This window comes from Anser brachyrhynchus (genome assembly GCF_964034855.1).
Source record: "Anser brachyrhynchus genome assembly, chromosome: 7".
Lineage (NCBI taxonomy): Eukaryota > Metazoa > Chordata > Aves > Anseriformes > Anatidae > Anser > Anser brachyrhynchus.
In genome coordinates, this window is record NC_137701.1 from 17,845,330 (window position 1) to 17,859,953 (window position 14,624).

At 39.0% G+C, this 14,624-nt stretch overlaps 1 protein-coding gene across 3 annotated transcripts; it reads right to left on the bottom strand.

Annotated features, from left to right (window-relative positions):
* Nucleotides 1-1,030: 1,030 nt before the first annotated feature.
* Nucleotides 1,031-14,621, bottom strand: PLEKHA3 (pleckstrin homology domain containing A3). 3 transcript variants are annotated; one of them, XM_080599545.1, is made up of 8 exons: nucleotides 14,483-14,621; nucleotides 10,965-11,081; nucleotides 10,138-10,293; nucleotides 8,789-8,925; nucleotides 6,186-6,350; nucleotides 5,102-5,145; nucleotides 4,524-4,639; nucleotides 1,031-2,881 (listed from the first exon to the last, which is right to left on the bottom strand). In XM_080599545.1, the coding sequence occupies exons 1-8, from the start codon at nucleotides 14,520-14,522 to the stop codon at nucleotides 2,715-2,717; spliced, it is 942 nt and encodes a 313-aa protein (XP_080455671.1). In that variant the 5' UTR covers nucleotides 14,523-14,621; the 3' UTR covers nucleotides 1,031-2,714. The 3 variants fall into 3 exon arrangements, with proteins under 3 accessions (XP_080455671.1, XP_080455669.1, XP_080455670.1); XM_080599543.1 differs by having other exon boundaries at nucleotides 1,031-2,900; XM_080599544.1 differs by having other exon boundaries at nucleotides 1,031-2,900; nucleotides 10,138-10,321; nucleotides 14,483-14,521.
* Nucleotides 14,622-14,624: the final 3 nt, after the last annotated feature.

The following is a 14,624-nucleotide window of genomic DNA, read 5'->3' on the forward strand; positions in this document are numbered from 1 at the left end:
TTTACTCACTATACTTCCATACAACGAGTGAAAAGAAATACAAACATTAATTTTCTGAGTTTTAGACTCTGAACATTGTAATGTAAGTATTCATGAATTTCCACATTATTCTGAGTGCTTGATCATTAATTCTTTATAGAGTACAAGCTGGTATGTCATTTAAGTGCATTCCATTTCTAATCATCTAATGTTAGAAACTTCATAGATAAAAGTCAGTAACTAGAAATTAGCACTTTTAGCCTAAGTATATGTAGTATGCTTATATCCTTTAAGTGATAAATGCTTTAAAAAATGAATTTGGTTTCACTGGGAGCTCTTCGGAAGCAAGCGAGATCAAAACTAGAAGCATCAATTACATATCCTATGTTGACATTCAGCTCCCATTCTCCACCAGAAAGAGTAACAATATAATTATCAGTTGCTGATTAGCTCTCCCCTAACCCTGGAAATGAAAAGAGCATATAGAGTTTTCTAATCTTACCATACATGGACCACTGTGGTTCTTCCACAGTATCATTTTCCAAAATTACTTCTTAGATCCTGATGCCAAAAGTATGATGGCATATCTTCACTGATTTCCTTTAAATACATTTTAGGATTTTAGCCATAGAGTTTAGCAGAGGTAGATAAAAAGGATGATCTAACTTTAGCAAGAACATGTTGCCTATATATTAAGACATAATACCAGCTTCAGTCACATAAAGAAACCCAACACAGTGCTGAAGTAATTATATAACTGTTGTGCTGGAATCTAAGCCTTACAACCTGCGTCTAACCAATCCTATTACAAATATTTTATCAGCAGTATTTAAAATGCTGATTTACAACTACATGCACAAATCAGTCTCAACGATCTTTTTTCGCACAATGTGGAGTCCGAACTATTTTTTCTGTAGTAGCTGGAAGCCAGAAATAGATACCTGTTGATGTGACATGAACTTAACTCTGTACAATCTGGAAGAAACCTCAGTGAAATTTCAATAAGTAGCTATAAAGCAATGTATATGATTCAATGAAACACTCAGCAATATGTTGTTTACTTCTCTGAACATGTCTTTAATACTTATTTTTACAATTGTCTTAAGTGTCATAAAGAATACATTAAAGCAAAATTTCAGGAAAAATGTACAAGCATGTGTGTGGCTGATATGCAAATGCTAGTTGCATGAAAACTGAGCACAAATAACAGCTCTGAGCTAGTATCCATAAATAACTTTACTCACACAAGACCTTCAATTCCATTTGATCCCCAACATAACGGTTCAAAACCTGTTAGGCTAGACAGGCAACAGGTTCTGTTTTTCCTCAACATTTGGACCTTTTTTGATTTAGATGAATCAACGTAACAGAAGTTTATAATGAAAATTTCCGTTCCAAGCCCATCTGTCTTTTCCACACTGCTTCAAAAACACCGAATTATTCATATACACCAAAGGAAGACAAGATAGACCAAATTAAAGACTGGTTTATAAGAACAGATTTTGGTATGTGCTTGAGTGCAAAAAACCCTGTGCATTTATTTAGGAATTGTGTAAATCAAAAACAGTAAATGGCTTGCTTAAAGTGCTCTACAGCTAAGACTTTATAGACCAAGTTTATCCCTAAATGAATACCCCCAAAAAATCCCCCAAAGTTTACAGTGCTAACTCTAGCAACCTTATGGACCAAGGTGCTAATAGGCACTGTTATACTATATAACTCATGAATTATTCAGAGTCAGAATCCGATCTCACTTACAGTTAATGCAAATTTACACTGATGTAACTGAGAGCAGAATCCATCTCACAGTTTATACCACCTTGAAATGATATAAAGGAGTCACCAAATCACAAGCTTTCTCTTGTATAAATATGTCATAAATAAAATATGTATAGATACAAATATCCATTTCAACAGCAGCTTCATGGTCTAATAGGTTCAGCTCTTACTTCTATAATACTTTGCTAAAAACACATCTCAAGTGAGCAGAGTAAATCTTAGTCTTGTTGCATTAGCTAATTGTGATGCTACACACCCCAGAAACAATTTATGGACATTTTGAAGCCTTTAGTAGATCCTCGGATCTTTAGTAGTGAAATTAGGTAAAAAAATTCTGATGCAAAAAAGAATAAATAAATAAAAATTATTAAATATCCAATGCTTGGTACAAATGCTTCATATTAAGTTATTTTCATATTTTTGTTTAGAAAAATACACTAAACATTTCTACTTTCATTGGCTAAAAATAAGGACCGGATTATGTATATCCTTGTGTTTTTAAAGAAGGCAATGTCAATTACCATTAAGCTGCTAGAGTAGACTTATTAGTGCCCAGTCCCACAGCCCTTATGCAGGCAAAAAAGCCACTGCAGGGCTATCAAAGCTCCAGGCAGATTGCTTGTACAAATGACCAGCAGGCCCATGGCACAAATTACATTTTCTCCAAAAAAAATAAACCTTTTTGCTAAAGTTTTTAACCTGTAGATTTACTAATGTATCAGTCAGACCTTCACACTTTAAAAAGAGCAACATTTACAAATGTAGATGCTTATCTGTTAAACCATCATTTGTTCCAAAAAATGCACATTCAAACTGTGAAATATTAGGAAAATACTCTTGCAAATAAACTATATAAAGATAAAATACACTTCGAAGATAGTTTTTATGTTATTCTATAAAGTGCAGAGAAATCCTTCTAAAAAGGGAAATGACTACTTTCTATAACAACAGTATAATTACAGCAGCCTTTGCATAGCATTATTTATAGAAAATTGAATACTTTCAATTTCTTCATGAAGAAAAGGATGAGAAAGTCTCTTCCAGTTCAGATCTTTCGTTTGATACTGATCTATTTTCTTCAGGAATGGTTGATGATACCACCAGATCTCCATTGACAGCACTTCTAGAACAGTGAGCAGATCCTATGAAGATATCAATAAGTATTTAAATTTCAATGAAAAAACCCTCATCCAATCTGTCAGTTATTCTATTTGCTATTTCCTATCGGACTTCTCCAAAAATACTTCAATTAATACCACGGCCAAGGGTGACAGATGCAAAGAATTTTCAGTTAGTATAAATGTGGTAACATTTTTCTTTTAAACAATGATTTTTATATTATGAACAGCAGTAATCTGTGAGGTGCAGACAAATTCTGTATGATGAAGAAAATTTTTTTGAAGAAAAACTGATGAATCAATAATATTTAATTAAAATATTTTCTATTATCAAAATGAGATGGATGACTTCGACTTCCTGCAAGTTCAGTATTGCTAGGCTACCTGGCACAAAAGAGAATGAACTAAGATAACTAAAAAGTAATAGAGGGAACTTCTAACAAAGGAAAAAAAAAAAAAAGGAAAAAGAAAGTGAGCTAGAAGCTAGAGCTAGTAAGGAACCAAAAAAGTCTGGTATTAGCAGAAACACACAAGACTTCTCATCAGTTCTGAAAAGAACCAGACTGGGTGACCAACCCCAGGAGAAGGTCCAGATGTTAACAACAACAGACTTAGGTTACAGAAAGCAAGACTGATCTGCAACTACCTAGGCAGTGAGATGCAGGCTGGGGTCTAAACTAAGTTTATTAGCTTGGGATAGGTGCTAGCAGACCCTAAACAGGTGGCAGGTAAGTGAGATGAAAGTGGTGGTTGTCCTGCAATATGTGAGCATCAGAGAACCAAGAAGATGGTGTGGCGGTGCAAATACTTGTGCCGTGATAGTGTAAAGCATTAGTACCTCTTTGGACTTGCATGGACTTTCAGCACTGCACAGGCCCCAGTTTTTTTTCAATCCAAATGAGGCACTAGGAACTCCAGAAGGAAGCAAGACTAAACCAGAACTAGCCAAGAAGAACTAGTCATGTTAAAGTCTCCCTGAGAGGAGTTAGGATGGAGTCAAAAGGAAAGCAAGATTCAAGACTTAAAAAGACAGAACTGGATACTAACTCACTCAGTAGGCCCCTCTAACCAGTAGGGTCTAATATTCTGAATATGACATCACTTTATCATTTTTTGGTTGTTTTTATTTATTATTAGCAAGGCTGCACTATTTCAGAACAGTGCTGCTCTCCACAACAGGCAAGCAGCAGACACTGAAATGAATGATCTTTCAGCAATGCACTGTGGAGAAATTAACCACCACCACCCCCGCCCCCCATTCAGCGGGACCAAAGAAAGGAGATTTTTTTTAGTAATAACAAGCAGATAGCAAGTAACAGTATACCACATCACATACCAAAATAATGTTCATGCAAGGTCCTTTTAGTACAAACACTCTTGTTCTGGTTGGATCTCCATTTTAGATAACAAGCAGTCCTACTGATTTCAGTACAACTGCTCCAGCTGTAAGATCCTTTTCAACACCAATGAAAGCTAGCAAAAGTCAGCTACATAAAAACCTACACAAGTGCTTCGATTTATAATGTTGCAACCTTACAACCAACTCTTTTTTCTCATACTGATATCAGCACTAAAACAGTTGCTGTAAACAGGGTAATAAATTCTACATAAAGATAAAAAAGAAAACCATCCCTTTTCCAAACTTACTCTGAGAATCTTCCACGGGATTATCACTGTAAGATTCTGTATCTGAGTATGTTCTTCTGCGTCGCTGTGATAATCGGTGAAGGGATGAAATTGGTTCTTTTACAGAGTGATTATTCCTACAAATGAAACAAGATATATTAGTAAGTAAATTCTGTAACAACCCACACAAGCTTAACATACTCTAAAATAATTCTGGTTTTTAGTTTGTAAATATCAATGTTTTTCACTAAGACAAAAATAACAGAGTCAACAGAACATTTTGATTTTCACAATTTCAATGCCTGAAAATTGAAATAAAAATGTAATACAGTGTTTGCAAGCAGAAGAAGTCATTTGCATAACGTTTCTAGCATGAAGAAATATTTACAGGGCAAGTATGAGAGACATTATGACACAATGAGCTCCATTATTTGCCACTGACACCAATAATCTGCTCCTTAGTTTTCAAAATTAGATCAATTTATGCCATTTAATTATTTTCCCAAGTGAAAAATTTCTCTCATACTTTTATTTTAATGCCAGCATGTTCAGGGAGGTGTTTTAAGAAATTAAGAAAAAAAAATGAAATAGAAAATTACCTTTCTGAATAACAAGGACCAGGGTGGCTAATGGAACGCTTCATCTAGGAAGAAAAAAAAATGCCACAAGCTACTTTCAAGAATAGTATACATACCTACACTAATTTATACTCTATTTACAGCCTCTATAAAGAGGGTGGGTAATCTCTTTTTTTTTATATATAAATGAAAAATAACTGTTCTTAACGGGAAGTCTGCTTTAACTATATGGAAATGGATGGATTGTTACCAATATTAAAAGTTTTAAAGCATTCACACAGGAAATGCAATTTACTACACAGAATACAATCTAGTTAGAGAGCAACTCGTAAATTGACATGATATAGAAATATTGAAGTATTTTCCCCCACCAAAAGCCAGTTTAAATTCTCCATTACACAATAAAGCCAAAAGTCTGCCTCTTGATTCTTTGCGGTTCTTCTGATATCACTGCCGAATCTCTATGTGTGAAAGTTATTAAGTTATACAAATGACATACAGAATCGTACGTCGTTTGATGGGATGGAAGATAAAAGGCCAATATCCAAGTACAAAGAAAGGGACTCCCACAAGAGAATCCTACAACACAGCCTATCTTAGAAACTACATACGTGATCAGTAAGACATTTAAGATGATTTCACATACACTGTCCTCCTAAAAGAAATAATTAGTAATGAAGAGTTATGCGAGTATCTTTACCATTATTTACCTTTTTGGTAAATAAGGGCATGTTATATTAATATGAACATTTTTGAATTATATACATTGAAAAATAACCTTTGTTGCTGAAGTTCTTCAAGTCACAAGGCAGTTGTCTGTTTAACTGAGGAAAAATTAAATCTCATTTATTTATGAGATATCTCAGTACAGGGTCTTGACACATATGACAAATTACCCTGATTATGTGAATGGTAGCAGACGAAGACTGGAAACAGAGAAGTATTGATTTATAAAATATTTAGGACCCGCACTGATCACAGTAGTGTCAAGATTTCATTTGCTGATGTCATAGCACACAGCAATACTATAGTCTTCTGCCATTCTTCCCCATATCTAACCAACTACATGACACTTAGAAAAAATAGTATTTTAAAATGTCTAAACCATTTGGACAGGTGATGGTGACACAGGAGAAACCAAGGGATCAGGGTGAGGCAGCTGGAACATTTCTGGCTTAAACTTGGCATTAGCAATCTTCACACATTCTTCAAGTGTTGTGATAAATGTATTACAGGTGGCACTAAGCAAGGAAGAGGCTTCATTCATGTTCTGAAAATAAATGAAAGCACAAGCATAAGCAAGAAAAAAAAATGCAAATACAATCCCCCCCCCCATACCCACTTATTTCCCTCCTTACCACTAAGAACTAGTGATAACTTCCATTTCCCATTTACTTAATCAAACGTACACTTACATTGAGGTCAATTAAGCAACTAAATGTGATAGCACTCTTTCTGACATCTGAATTTTTTAGGGTATCAGCCAATGATGCTATAATGTTTTTACTGTAAATACAAGTAGCTTGTCTCAGAATAGCTATCTGGTATCAGAAGGTCAGTGAAATAAAAGAATGGCATGTGAACAGCTTTATCGCTCCAGTGCAACGATTCTGCAGGCCAATTTCACTTTGCTGTTGCAAACTGACAGCCATTTTCTCTGTTGCAACAAAGTATCGACACCTTGCTTTAATTTGCCATAAGTCACAGAATCATAGAACAGTTTGGATTGGAAAGGACCTTAAAGATCACCTAATTCCAACCCCCTGCCATGGGCAGGGATGCCTCCCCCTCGACCAGTTTGCTCAAAGCCCCATCCAACCTGGCTTTGGGAACTTCTAGGCATGGGGCATCCACAGCTTCTCTGGGTAACCTGTTCCTGTGCCTCACCACCCTCGTATTAAAGAGTTTCTTCCAAATATCTAATCTAAATCTAGTCTAGTTTAAAACCATTACTCCTTGTCCTATCACTACACTCCCTGATAAGGAATCCCTCTCCTGCTTTCTCGTAGGCCCCCTTTAGGTACTGGAAGGCCACCATAAGGTAACCCCAGGGAAGAACAGCCCTGTCCCTGGGTGGGCTTCAACCACCAACCTTTCAGTGAAGTGGACTACAGTATTTTCCACACACTATTCAAGAGTATAAAGAATGAGGCCCAGCATTAACTTTCATTCAAAAACAGAAATACTAGAATACTTTTATTTGAGTATATTCGGAGAGACTTGGCAGGTTTCCGATCATAGTGGGTTTACGTGGCAAGGTTTTGGTAGCAGGTGGCCATAAGGGTGGCTTCTGTGAGAAGGATCTAGAAGTTGCCCCATGTTTGGTAAGGGCCCCACTGCTGACCAGAGCTGAGCCAATAAGTGATGTTGTTTTGCGCCTCTGTGAGAGCATATTTAAGACAGGGAAAAAAAAAACACTGCAACACACAGCAGCTGGGAGAGTGAGAGGAGTGAGGAACAGCCTTGCAGGGGCCAAGGTCAGTGAAGAAGGAGGGGGAGAGGTGCTCCAGGTGCCAGAGCAGAAATCCGCTGCGGTCTGTGGTGAGGACCATGGTGAAGCAGGCTGTCCCCCTGCAGCCCATGGAGAACCACGGTGGAGCAGGGTTCTACTCTGCAGCCCCTGGAGGAGACCACAATGGAGCAGGTGGACCTGCACCGACGGAGACTGTGGCCCGTGGAAGAACGCTGCCAGAGCAGATTCCGGGCCAGACCTGCAGCCCGTGGAGAGGAGACCACACAGGAGCAGGTGACCTGGCAGGAGCTGCTGCCCGTGGGGGATCCCGGTTGGAGCAGTTCGCTCCTGAGGGATGGACCCTGTGGTACGGACCCATATCTGGAGCAGTTCTTGAAGAGCTGCTGCCTGTGGGCAGCCCAAACCGGATCAGTTCAGCAAGGACTGCATCCCGTGGGAGGGACCCCACAGCACAGGGAACGAGAGTGACCGAGAAGGAGCGGCGGCGAAGAAGCGCTATAGACTAACCATAACCCCCATTCCCCCGTTCCCCTGCACCACTCGTGGGGAGGAGGTGGAAGAGGGTGGATGGGGGGGAAGGTGCTTTTGGTTTCTTTCCTTTGTTTCTTACTTCTCTAGCTTGTTAGTAGTAAGTAATAAATCTTACTATCTCCCTATGCTGAGTCTGTTTTGCCCATCACAATAATTACTGCACGATCTCCTCGTCCTTATCTCAACCCTTGAGCCCTTTTCATCGTATTTTCTCCCCGTTCCTCTTTCAGGACGGGGAGTGAGAGAGCGGTTGTCGTGGAGCTTGGCCGCCCACCCGAGTAAAACCACCACACCGATACCTGTAACACTAGCTCTCACTGACAACAAAATGGAATACTCTCCTAAAGGAAGTAAAGAATGGACAAACAAGATAGATAGTTTCAACCACTCTGCACATAACAGAGATCTGAAACAAGACAAATTACTATATAGCTGATGTGACAGCTCTTCTGGCCTTTTAACCAAATGACTCAATAACACAATTGATTCCTAATACATTTTATGGTTAAAATTAAATCATACAGGTTCTTTGTGCACTTATAATCAATGTCAGCATTATGTACACACAACCACTCAAAATCTGACTTAAATCTGAGTTAAAACTCCCAACATTCAGAAGAAGGGAAAAAAGCAGAAGATGTCAGCAGAAACTTTAGTTGAACTATGTAATCAGGTTCTCCAATGCCATTCTAGAAATTCAATACCTCAATGCTGGGAGGAGAACGAGTCTCATCACGGTGAACAAATTCTTGTATTGTATGAACTTGCTGCATTAAAAGATCACAGTAGAGACGAAGTTCGGACATTTTGGTTTTAAGAGATTCATTGGTCTCACTTATTTCTATAAAAAATAAAGGAAATGTCAATTTATGCAATATAATTTATTACATATTCTAATTTTTAAGTGCACTTCTCATTTAAATCTAAATATTGATTTAAAAATTTGCTTAAGCTATCACTTGAATTTGAGAAAAATTGGATTCTGCAATGAATCAAGAACTATACTTGCAGACACCAGAGTTTGTACTTTTTGATAACTGATGCTACTTTAATGACCACAATGACAGAGGCATATAACAAGAAAAGATAAAGTTGAAACCTTTCTTAGTTACAGCGTAATGTAGGAAAAAAATCAGTAGATGAAATTTATCCCCGTTACAGTGGGTAAACGGTTACATCAAGACATTCAAAAAAATATATATTCTCATGGGTTATATTGACTTCCTTCGGTGGAGGTAATTTCATCCAGTGTGTTTTAGTGTTTTTGTTTTTTTTTTCCTCCAGTAAAAGGAAACTTGTACAATGCCCACATACTGAAATTCTACATGCCTTACTGTCAAGGACAGAGCTGAATACATTCAGGAATTTTAACAATGAAGCATGTGATTGGTTTTACATACAAGTGATTTTTCAAAACTTGGACAGAATAAAGACACAGAATATCACCGCTGGAATGTCTGTAAAAATATACTAGGCATATAACTAAGATGCATGTATTTTCTCAAAAAGGGCCCAGGGAATTAGACACCGAAACCCCATGGACTTTGAGTTTAAACTCCCTGTCCTTCTAACTGTTAGACTCCTAGTCAGACATGCGTATTTGTAGAAGAGAAAGGAGTCTGAACTGATAGCAACTGATACAGGTTTCTTTGAAGTAAACAGAACTCATATTCATGGCAGCTGTGAATTTGATACTTCATATGGTCACAGCAACATTCCTAGAATGCCACACAGATATGAGGTGCAGGACAAATCTGAAGACAGCACAGAAATCCAAAATGGAAAGGCAATATAGAAAACACAGAAGTGAGAACGCCTATGATCAGCAAAATAAAGTCAAAAACAGACTATGTAACACAGTGATTTGCATCATTTACTAGCACAGTTCAAACACCATGGGGAAAATTACATTACAGATGGCTAGGAATAATTACAGTTCATATTTTAAAGACAATAGTACTCAATTTCTAACACAATATTTGTGCTATCATTACCTGAAAACAAACATTTGAAAAAGTGGTTAGCTTGTGAGTGCTCAAGGTAACACACATACCTTTTTCTTTTTTTGTTCTAGTATCTGCTAAACAGGCTTTTGCACTCCCCAGTGCTACCAGCCACCTCTGCCTTTCAGCTGCATTAACTGCTTTCATATAGAAATGCTGTTCCCCTGGGATGATTAGCTCCATTCTGGTGTTGTCTGTTGCATGAACTTACGATAGAGAAGAATAAAAGAACAACTTTGAAAAAAAAAAAAAAACAAAACACAATCTGGTAACAATTATTTATTAAAAATAAATCAAAGTATTTAGTAATACAGTACACCACAGTAATACAGTAAATCACAATGTGCTGCTGCCAAATAACAGAAAGCCCATGCCTTCAAGTGAAAAGGCAGGAATAACAGACACTAAACAAACAGTGACTAAACTCAAGTAAAATGGGGTTCCCTTACTGCATTGAGAATTCACTGCATGAATCTGTAGTAACTTTTACACTCCAACCCTGATCTAAATATGAGAAACTGAAGAGTTTTGTTGCAAGGACAATATTTACGGAGGACTAAAAACTGAATTGCCTTTCTAGATTAAACCTGTCTTCAGGTCCCAGAGTCCTAGAGACAAGAATTGAGGTGGACTCCATTTACAGTCCATTATATTCATATAATATGATGAGTTCTAATTCTCAAAAAAGAGCTCCAAGTGTGAAAAACATTTTTCTTTGTCCCCATTTCATAATTCACATTCGTTATTATTTGTAAACTAATGACATTGGACTATAAATATACAAAAACAGAGGAGAAAAGTTTGTCATGCAAAATTGGTGATCTCTTCTTGTCTCCCTGACAGCTAAAATTTCTTCTAGCAGAAACTTAATTCTTACCTTTTATTTCACACACAGCCATCTTTATACTTCCTTTGCTGCCTTTGCAAACATCATCTTGTGAATCATAGTATGACAATATCCCATTGTCTAAAACAAACCACCGAGGCTGCCAACCTAGCAAGATCGAAAACAGGAAAAAGAACGTTTAGTCTAATTACTAAATTGCAAATTTAATTCAGCTCTTTGGCTGCTAAAACTTTTACAAAAGATGCAAACATTACACTACTCCCATGACACACCAGGAAGTAAAGAATCTGTGGTCCGAAGACCGGAGCTGCTCTACAATCAAACCAGTATTATACAGCTATTTCATTCCCATTCATTTTGAATGACAGATTGGCAGTATTTCAGTGTTCACTATACTCCATTCTACCGCAGAATGAAATTTTAATTTAGCCACTATGGAATCCCATTTTGAAGACTGATAAATCACATACCTCTGAAGAAAAATCCTTTTTTAAATATATTTTTCAGGTAGACTTCCTTTAGACTGTAGTCCCAGAAATAAATGACTGTCATCACAAACTATGTTCATTCTCCTCTCTCTGCCTACTATATTTCAGTGAAAATGTCTATATTTCACACTTAACTACTGACATACTGTTTTCTCTGAAAGTAGCCCAGCTCCACTGTCAACAACAATTTAATGGCAGGCATTGTGCTGGGAATTGAGACATGGCTTACATTACTAAGAGTCCACTTGTGAGGACAGCATACGCCAGCTCCCCTACTACTGTTTTCACCAGCTTTACATCAGCAAAACTATTTAATGATCTCTGACTTCATTATGTCTACAAAAGAGAGCAGTGTACACATGCACATGCAACTCTCTCTGAGAACTCTATGCAGCATTACACCAAGTAGAAATGCTGATTTATTTTAATCAGAGAGGGCCTTGACAATAATTTATCTCTTAATTTATTTTACAGCTATTTTATAAAGCTCAACACTCAGTGGATGGGTACTCTATTTTTTAATACTACCAGATATGAATATTTTTGCCTAGCAAAGCACCTTGGTTTCTAAAAACAACCTAGAACTAAAACATTCCAGTAGAAGATAGCAAGCACTCAGGCCTATTACAGCCTGGGTCGGATAGACAATAGGAGCAGACTCTCCCTCTATTTTACAACCTGAGACCAAGCGTATACCTTCCTGCTTGGCTTATGGCTTGGAACAGCAGTAGCTGTGCAGCCAAGAACTCGACACATCTGGCGATATGACAGTGTGGTCCGCGGTGTTCACCATCCTGTCATCCTGAGAGAACAAGCTGCAGCCACCCAGCAGCACCGCACTCTAACACCAGAGGCTTCCTCAGGCATCCACTAGAGGCTTCATACTGCTCACGTGCAGTCATTACCAATTTTAACACCAATTCAGAAAGTGCAGGACCAGACCACATTACATCATGTCACAGTTCCAGGATAAGGAAATTATAATGCGTAACTTTATTTTTTTAAGTTATTTATTAGCTATAATGGTAAACATCTTTATCATTCAAAATGCAGATGAGTAATTAATAAGCAGATCCACATTCTCACAGAAAAAAAGAATGAAAAAAAAAAAGTAAAAACACTGAGGGACCCCAGTTCCCACAGGAAAGATTTCAAGTTATATGTGCACACCACAACTTACACTACAGTAATATGCAAACAGCCATGAAATGACTGTATGGAAGACCCCGTCGTGTAAAAGGCAGCTCAGAAACGCACTCGTGTTTGTTTTAAGCTATGTCGTGTTGCAAAACATCGACTATGTACTGTCCTTATCTCCTAAGTGCATGTCCATGTCAGTGCCTTTCTGAACAGTGTTATTCTGATAAAAAGGGACCCTATATGGATGATTAATTCAGCCTCATATTATGCTGGCTTTGAAAAAAACATCTGCAAGGGATTTAAAGGACCCCGGTGCCTCACAGAAGTAAGTAAAAGAACAAAGCCACTTCCTACTTGAATTTGGGCAAATAAAGTGTCCTGTATTCAACAAAATATTTAATACATTCCTTCACATGTCCTTAGATGAACATGTATTATTTAAGTAAGAAGGAGGAAACTAAATAATGTTTTCCACAAGCAACAATAACAAGCTTCTTTGCTGCTTGGCTTCTACTGTAAATAGTACCACAAATACCGCAGCCTATTTTTGGCTACAAAAACATATACCAGAGTAACAAGAAAGTTGATAACAACTTTGAAAAAATTCACTGATATGCTTTCTTTTTTTTTTTTTTTTAAATTTGTTTCCCTCATATTCAGGAAATTCTGGGGAATTTCTGACACTATAATTTTCAAATGCAACTGGAGCAGATGCTGTCAGCTGGGCTACACACACGGAAGGAATGGTTCTGCAGTTCAGTATGTTAGAGGACTGCTGACTTTTAGTGGAAGTTAGCTGCATGTAAGTTTTCATCAAACACCACAAAGGTTCATTACCCATGACCTTTTACCTTTCACCGAATCACTTCTGGTCACAAAAATGGAAGTGAGAAATACCATTCTATTTTGAAAAGAAATTTGCACTCATTTTCATACATAGCCACATTTTTTTCCACTATGCTATCTCCCCGCATTCACTGTGAAGCAACCAAAATATCTTATCTAATAGCTATTTAATTCCAGCGCAAATATGGAATCCTTTCACTGGTAGGCCAGTATACGTGGACATGGATTTGCTCTGAAAAATACAAAACTACGTACATTTCAATTCCAAGCAAGCACACAATCCTTGCAGTGTAGGGCCTGCACTTTATAAACGCTCAGAACTGAGTTTTACACCACTCCACATTCAACACCTGAATTCACCGAATTTAAAAAACAGCACAGGCAAAGACCGAGAGGGCAAAGAAGGCACGGACACACTGCCAAAGCCGCCCAAGAGGCCTGGTGAGGCACAGTATGTGATCCGGCTCTGATCTGCTCTACAGGCACAATTACAGGATCAGAAGAGGAATCTTCTTCCCCTTGGAAGTACAGCCTGTCCACTGCTATCTCCAGGGGGAGGCGACGACTCTGTTACGACAGAGGGTGAACCAAACACCTCTGACAGCAAACGCAGGCCTTTGGTGCGCTTCTGCCCACAGCACTTCACAAAATACATTTACCCAGAATGTGTCCTCCAGAACCAAAGTTTGCTTGCATATTTCACAGGTTAGGATACAGACGCAGAGAGTCCAAAAAATTACCGTCCCAAATCGGATCAAGAGAATCCAGGCTCGGTAAGCATTTAGCACCCAACATTTAAAGACCGAGCCCTGCGTGACTCCTCAGCCGCACGTGGGGATACCGGCAAGGCTAAGCGCCGCAAACATAAGATGGAGGGGAAAGATGCGACAGCCGCAACGAGCCGCACGGGGCAGCGGCCGCCCGCGGGCCGCCCGGCAGAGCCCCCGGCCCGGCTGTCAGCCCGCAGCCCCCGCAGGCCCCGGGTGCCCGGCGCCCGGCGCCCCTCACGCAGGCTCCGCCGCGCCGCAGGCCCGGCCGCCCCGAGCCGCCCCCGGCCCCGGCGCCGGCGCCTACCCGCCAGGTAGTTGGTCCACTTGTACAGGGCCCCCTCCATCGCTCACAGCCCCGCACCGCCCCGCATCCTCCTGCGCCGCCGCGGGGAAAGCGCGGCCGCCGCCGCCGCGGGGATGGGCGCTCCCCTCCCGACCTCGCTGCT

Bases quoted from the DNA above. Each gene is read 5' to 3' on its own strand.
- PLEKHA3 (XM_080599545.1), bottom strand. From the start codon at position 14,522: ATGGAGGGGGCCCTGTACAAGTGGACCAACTACCTGGCGG. The intron at 10,294-10,964 runs GTAAGAATTAAG...CTCTATCGTAAG, and splicing joins GGCTGTGTGTGAAATAAAAG to TTCATGCAACAGACAACACC. The intron at 8,926-10,137 runs GTATGTGTGTTA...TATTTTTTATAG, and splicing joins TAGAACAAAAAAAGAAAAAG to AAATAAGTGAGACCAATGAA.